Source organism: Antechinus flavipes, chromosome 3 (assembly GCF_016432865.1).
Source record: "Antechinus flavipes isolate AdamAnt ecotype Samford, QLD, Australia chromosome 3, AdamAnt_v2, whole genome shotgun sequence".
NCBI lineage: Eukaryota > Metazoa > Chordata > Mammalia > Dasyuromorphia > Dasyuridae > Antechinus > Antechinus flavipes.
In genome coordinates, this window is record NC_067400.1 from 520,666,602 (window position 1) to 520,674,416 (window position 7,815).

General features: G+C 34.2%; 1 protein-coding gene across 1 annotated transcript in view; it reads left to right on the top strand.

Moving 5' to 3' along the window:
- Positions 1-7,815, top strand: part of PGM2L1 (phosphoglucomutase 2 like 1) — a 75,557-nt gene extending 67,742 nt beyond the window's left edge. Inside the window, exon 14 of the mRNA XM_051987122.1 lies at positions 202-7,815. Coding sequence (XP_051843082.1) covers positions 202-304 — 103 coding nt within the window. The 3' untranslated portion in view covers positions 305-7,815. The remainder of the gene's footprint in view (positions 1-201) is intronic.

The window sequence follows — 7,815 nt, forward strand, 5'->3', positions numbered from 1 at the left end:
AGCAATGTAACAATGTGTTATGTGCCAGAATGGCATATCCCTAGAGACTTGGCCATCAGATGAGTTTTTTGGCCATGGCAATTCAGTCATCAGGCTTGTGCCTCCAGTTCCTGACTTGGATGAAATTATGGACCCTTGAGGTATTGGGATAACATTTTGAGTTACAGGGTGTCTAAGCTTTTAATTTTTTTTTCCCCTCAGTGATATTACCTTATTGGAAGAAGAACTAAAGAAACTCATTGACGCTCTGATTGAGAATTTTCTGGAGCCCAGTAAGAATGGACTGATCTGGCGATCTGCTTAGATATCTTCTAAGCAGTTGCCCTACAAATGGCTCTTTGCACTGTCATGTGGAAGAAAAGATCCAAGACCTACATCTAACCTTGTTTCTTGTGTATATTTGTCTATTTCAAAACTTACTCCTTTAAGATCTATAATGAAGCAGGATCTTTTTTTGTCACCTAATTTAACCAAGATAGATAAGCTTGAAAGAGACTTAAATTTGAAAAGAAATGAAGTAATTGAGATTTTTAGTTATTTTGACCAAAAGTCACATACACTGAGCATTTAAAATATGCTCTCTCTGGTCTTCGACTTGAAGAGCTCTGAAAGAGGTCATAGAGGAGTGAATTTTCCTCTTGTAATTTGATTAAGTTTATTTCTTTTGTGTCGTCCATGTCTAGTACAGTTCAGACAAAAATTAGCTAAATGTTCCAAATATTGTTCGTGGTTGTCAAGTTATTTAGGGGAATAAAGCATTATGTTGGTGAAAATAGAGCTCAGCTTCTTCAGTACCCCTCTGGCACAGATAGGGGTTTTCCTTTACATGTATGTTATAGTAGGGTAGTTAGAATTTCTAGATTAGGATAAGATGGTGTTACAGCATACGGTTTTGGCACCTTTATTTCAGGTGCTCTTCATCACTTGTACTTTTCCCATGTGTATCTTAAAAATATTGATGTTTATTGAAAAATAGTGCAACTCTCTTGGGAAGCTTTGTTTTTGACAAATCTCTCAGTGCCTTCCAAGGGCTTTGGTGTGAGCTGAGATAATATCCCTACAGGTTGTAGTTCTATTTTCTCTCCTAAGCAGGGGCCATTGAACATGAAAGTGCAGATTCAAAGACACAGACAGAGAAAGGTGTCAATGCCTTGCCTTTTTTTTTTTTTTTAATCCTTTAGATGGCAAAGGTACTTGATCTACTTTGTCAAATCCCTCGGATGTTTTAAAAATATTCCATAAGATCTTCATAACAAGCAAGTCTTAAATCATAAACTACTATTCTTTGGGATTTTCATGTTAAAATTCAGTGTTATTCTTGTAAGGAAGATTATGATAAAAAGATGAAACTCCAAATTTCAATTAAAAATAAATTTATTTCACTTAAGAACCAGATCTTCAAGCAGATTTATCTGCTATATAGACTTAATTCTGTTAATGGGGTTTTTTGAGTAGTATGTTAATTTATTATAGATTCCTTGAACTTTACTTGTTTTTCAAGATTGTTTAAAAATTCAGTGTGGAGAAAGTTGTCCTAATTCAGACCAATCATTACTTAAATATTTTATTTCATTCCCCCCTTCCCCTTTTTTTTAACACTAAAAAATTTGCCATGCACAAAATTGAAAGTAATTTTTGAACTTCATATCCTTTTCATAATCACCTCTTAAAGGTTTTACAGGCATAAACAGTGGCCTGACTAGGACACCCCAATCTATTTCTAACTTAGTTTTCAACTATAGTTAAAGAGAAATCTTTAGTCTTCGATTGGTTACTTGAAAATAAGTCACTACTCTGTCATCTTGTTCAACAAGTTTTCCTCCTGTCTAGTTTCAGTATTTAAATACCAAATAGTGTGGAAATATCATATATTACAAAGTAATTTTAAAAGCTGACATTGAGGTTTTAAAGCTAAACCAAATACAGATTAGTGAATTATTATGAAACTATGTTGCTGGACAGTTATAAAAAATCATTTAAACATTTACTTGAGAATAAGGTTGATTTCTCCAGCTTCTCTGATTGAGACAATTTGCTTTCATTCCATAAAGCTCTATTTAATTAAGCTCGGTTACATTTAAAAATGTTTTGCTACCATTGTAAAAAATTGTCCATTTGTTTTCCCCTAATCTCTCCCCAACCCTGTCCTTGAAGCTAAATCATGGATGACTTGTATAAAGGCAAGTAGCCAGATATAAATACAACCACATTTTTTGCATATAAATCATGTTGACAAAGGCTTTGCACTAAACATGAAAAAACTAGCAAATTTTTATTTGGCTCTATGAATGTATATTGTAATATACAAGATTGTTGCACAGGAACCCATATGATCAATATTTTTTTTGGTAGTAAAAATCTATGTTTTAAGTGTCTGGAAAGTAGAATGAAGCTAAAAAAAAGGGTTGTTTCCCTCAATCATTAAAGCCACATAGTATGTTTCATTCTGATATGAAGAATTTTATTTGGTCACTTCACAAACATACAACATTGAATTCAAGAAGAAACGTTGAATTGCTCAGATTTTTATTTCCAGAATTGAATACTTTCAATTTTTTAAAATTTATCTTGTTAATAAGACCTGTTATTTTTATGTATATGGGGAATCTCTTGATGAGGAAATTTCCCCCATGAATAATCAATATTGCACATATGGCTTTGTCTTAGAATATCGCTTCGGTAGATATTAAGAGGTTAAGTGACTTGCTCCTGATCACTTTGCTAATTTTGTCAGAGGCAGGACTTCATCAGGTCTTCCAAACTAGCATACTATGCTGCCTCCAAATTTATTTAACTTAAACCAATCTTTTAAAATGTTCTCAGACAATATGGATTCAAGTGTAACAAAGAAGAAAAGAGAAGAATACCATGATTACTAGCTTCCTATATTTGGAGATTATCATTTAAAATAGCAATTACATATGTTCATGTAGACTTAGACACGAACCAGAATCAGTATCTGGAGTTTACAAGGTGGTAGAGTTTGACCTAATTTAAGGAAGAATTTCCTAACAGTTTTATCTGTCAGTAATGCAGTGTTGTACCTTTGAAGTTAGTGAGTTTCCCATCACTGAAGATGTTCATGCAGAGGTTGGATACTCCCTTGTTCTAGGAGAGATCAATAGGTCAAATCTGAGGTTCCATCTGAATTTCTGGGGTCCTAGGGTTTGTATGTAAAGGTACAGTGGGCTAAAGAATCAGATTTAAATAGTGTTTGACCTAAGACTTAGGCACGTGTTTAACATTTTCTCTTATAGCACAGAAGATAGGATAAGGATAGATTTGTTTTAGTTTGTGGAAGATAATAACATTTTGAGACTTCCTAGAAACTCGGGAAGGAGAATCTGAGTTGGGAGACATTTTTAAATTAAAAAATATTATTTGGAAAAGTTACCAGAAAGGAATATGAGAAAGGCCAGTATAAAGAGGGATGTATATTTGTAGAAGAAAAGTAAGTAGTCAATAATACACATACACAAAAAGTTGAAAGTGACTGTGAAAGCGACAGAACACGATAATATTAATTTAAATGTAGACCAAACACTTTTGAAAGGGAAAAGATTGTGTAAATATATATACATTATAAGTATTCACATACCAAAAACTCCTTCGATAAGAAGTCACACTCATGGTTCAAGCCAGGTTTGTAAGGGAAAGTCCAGATTATATTGAGGCCATCACAATAATGGAAGGAATTTGAATAGTAATAGAGAATCTGAAGTGGAAAGGATTTCCAAGAGCCTCTAGTTCAACATGAATCTGAAAAATATTTTTTCAACATTCTTGACAAGTGACCATGTAGCCCAGGACTTTTAACCTCTTGTGTCCTTTACTCCTTTGGGATCCTGGTAAAGCATTATGGAAAACATCTCACAATGATGCTTTTAAATGCATAAAATAAAATACATTCAAGTTCTAAAGGATATCAGTTATACTGAAATACAACCTATTTTTAAGTATGTATGTTATATTTTATACTAAATTCGTGGATCTTAAATTAAGAGGCTCTGACTTAGGTTCCTCATCATTAGAAATGTCTAGGGGCTGTCTTAATTTACATTTGCTTTATAGTTTACCAAGTATTTTGCTCACAACAACTTTGTGACAGTAATTTATCTCCACTTCTAAAATGAAAAAACTTGACAAGAGGGTAATGTGACTTGCCCTAGAGTTATAATGGAGAAACTAAAGGCAAACCTGCTTTAAAGAGCCAATATTGGTAAGATAAAGGGAAGAAAATGGAAGAGAATGGGAGAGAATTCCTTTCTTGTACTTGGTGGACCTGATATTATGTCAGGCTCCATTCACATACCGCAACAAAATAAAGAACTTTGAGGCGATGATTTATGTAATTAAGAAATTAAATGAACTCAGAATTAAGACCTATGAGAAAAGGTTAGAGGAGTCCCAATCCTCCAACCTCAGAGAGGTTTGAAAGATAGTTTAGCAAACAAGGTAGCAGAAAAGTGGCAAGAGAGTATATGACCTGGGCAAATGACTTCCCTTGCTTTCTCTAGTCTGAATATTTTAAAAAGGATTTGGATTAGATAATTTTCATTCCTAAGAATCTGAGTTAAGGTCTGAGAAGTTTAAAGTTAAGATAGAAAAACTTCTTAACAAGGATTGTTAAACATTTAGAATATGTGAAGAGAATATGGTAGATGGATTCCTGAAGGCTTTAAAAAGCAAGCCACATTTTCTTCTGATAGAGATTTCCTGGAGACGGGAAAGTGGATTTCTTATAATTCCTTCAGGCATTCATTTTTGTTGAGTTTAAACAAAGGTTTAACATTCATTTGGAATCTAGAAGAAGATAATATTGCAAATATTTTCCCAGGTTTGAGTAAGAAAGACAGCAACAAGTACAGTAAAGATATTCTTAGATTTCACTTTTTATTCATGCTGCCATAATGGCCTAAACTCTGTCCTCTCCATTTTAAGGAATGTCCAGAGCTTTTTGTTCTGTATGTTCGTTTTTACACATAAAATATTTACCATAAAGATGTAGGAACTTTGGAAAATTGGAGACTTGGGGATATGTTATTTCATGAAATAGACCTTTGTTTCTTAAGGAGGTATTTCTGGAATATGTCAGTGATCAATGAAACAACATTTTTAGCTTGGAGGACATAATTTTGAAATGAATTGCTCTGTGAAGTGCTACTAGCAATATTTGCTATAAATGTTTTCTGTTTGTGTTGATAACACTTAAAACATCCATATGATTCCATTTGGTAAAATTTTGGATTCCATTTTGCCCTTTTCTAGCCCCTTTCCCCTTTCCCTCCCTCCCCCCTCTCCACTGTTTTGTGATTGTGAAAAGCTATCATCCTATTACCTTAATAACAGAGTTCATTTGAGGACTGTTTGTTTTATAACCATTAAAAAAAAGTGGGGACAAAAAATTGAATCTGTTCAAAAGTCATATGGTTTGTCTGAGTTATATTAATTTATTATGAATTTTTTGAAATTCGTGTTTTTGGAGATGGTTTTGAGAAAACGGATGGGAAAACAATAGTTTTCATCCAAACTAATGATTATTTGAAGATTTGATTGTAGTGAGTTGTTTCTTTTTTCACTGCTGTTCATTTACGGGTTTTGAAAGATTCATGAGAAACCTTTGTTCTTTGTCTCAAAGTATTAACTAGGGGGGAAAAACAAGTCAGAGAATTGTTTGTCTGCCTATCTAAACAGCACAGTTATACTCACAACTCCTATCTATCTTAATTTCCTAAAAATAATATTTATTTCAAGTCACCACTTGGTTATCTTGTTCAGCAAGCTTTCCTCCTCTTTCTAGTTTTATTACTAGAATGCAGGGTGATATAATGGAAAAGCATTGAACTGTGAACCTCAGAGCATGGCTTCTTGTTTTGCCTCTAACTTGCAGTGTCCCCAGATCAAGTCTCTTCAACTCTTTGGTCTCTCTTTTCCCATCTTTAAGTGAGGATTGCAGGGGGCAATTAAATTCTTAAGGAATCCTCCCAGTTCTGTTACCAACATGTCCAGGGCCTTTAGGTTCCCCATCGGATCTATTTAACAGTAGTTTGATAAAAGATATCAGCTAACTGGTTTCCTACTCCTATTGCATTACTTAACTGATTCTAATAACACTTTAGAAATTAAGAGTAAAAAGGATACTCTGCCAAATTTATACAAATATTTGCCAAGCACTCACCCATATATCTACATTGTTTCATTTTTTTGTGCAGAGAATCGAGTATTCCTGTCAATGCAAGGTAAGTTGAACAAGAATTATCATCTCTGTTTTTATAAAGAACTGAAGATTAGAGAAATAAAATAAACTTAGAAATAATTTTTAAAGGCTTAAAGAAATAAAATTGGTCACAGTCAGACAGCCAATGTTAAGTTTCAGAGCCAAGAGCCCTGGTTTGCAAGCTCCCAGTCCAGTGCTTCTTCCATTATACCATGCTGCCTTTCCATTCCTATTTGGATGATGGCACATTGTCTTTAATGCCTACAATACGACGCTCTAATAATTAAATGGCTTATATTTATATAGTGCTTTATTGTTTACACAGTATTTTAGACACATGATCTTTTATTATTTCAATAACCTGTGAAAGAGGCAGGACAAATATCTTCAGTTTTGCACATGAAGAAACAGACTCAAGACAGATAACGTAAACTACTAGCCGGGTAATCTTAGTTAAGTACTAGAAGAGGGTCTTGGTTGGTTCTTTGACTCTTAACATCCAAGATTTTTCCACTCCTACTCCTCCTACCTCCCAGTTCCAGCAACATTTAGGAGAGTTTTGCCTGTTTGTGGAAATGAATGATCTCAAGCTTAGCTTCAAAGTTCTACATGCACCCAAAGTATCATCTGAGAACCTTACTCAAAGGCTGAGAGAGAAGAATATGAATGTGGTTGTTGGGTTTAGAAATGTCTTGGTAATTACTCAGGCATGAGTTCTGTCAATAAAAAGTTATAATTATGGGGGGAAAAAAAAAGAAATGTCTTGGTGACCAGAGAAAAATGACTTGTCTAGATCTGCATAATGTTCAAAGATCCCTTCCTGAGGAAATTGTAGTGGAAAGACATTAGACCAGGCATCAAGATACCTGGATTCTAGTTCTGTCTTTGTTTTATGACCTTGGACAAATTAGTTCTCACCTCTGGGACTCAGTTTCTGCTTCTGTAAAATGAGAGAACTGGACTGGGTGATCTCAAAGTCCATTTCATTGCCAACATTCAGTAAGAGGTATCAACACTCCTGCAATCTACATTTTAAGGATGAAATAGGTGAAGGATCAATTACTAATGGAATTACAGAATTAATTCCATAAGGAATTTCCTTCTTAAGTCTGCTAACATACTCTCCCAGGGGAATCAAAGCTTATTTGAACCTCATATATCTTTAACCTCATTGTAGAAAGAGATGTATCTGAAGAAATGTGTTCAATGTGACAGAGGTGAAGGGTGGGTAATGTTTATAGCACCCTGACAGTTCTTCCAGACATAACCGCACGCCCCCTTGCTTTATTCTGTTGAAGGCTGGGGGAATTACAAGCTCTGTTATAAATGAAGTGTTATTTTCCTTTATTAGATGTGTGACAATAAAAATTTGCACCCCGGGGTCTGAAAGTAGAATTGTGACTTTGTTTAAGCTACCTTAACTCCATCAGGTCAATATCTTCTTTGTTGCAGATGATTTTCTTATTGTGAGACCAGGGTGTGTTATGGATATTGCTTGTGAAACTTTGCACTTTTTCCTAAGCATTTGTGTAAGGATTATTTTCATGGTTTTAGCTGAATAAAGTGTTTAGTAATAAACTTGTTCTCTTCATAGTAAA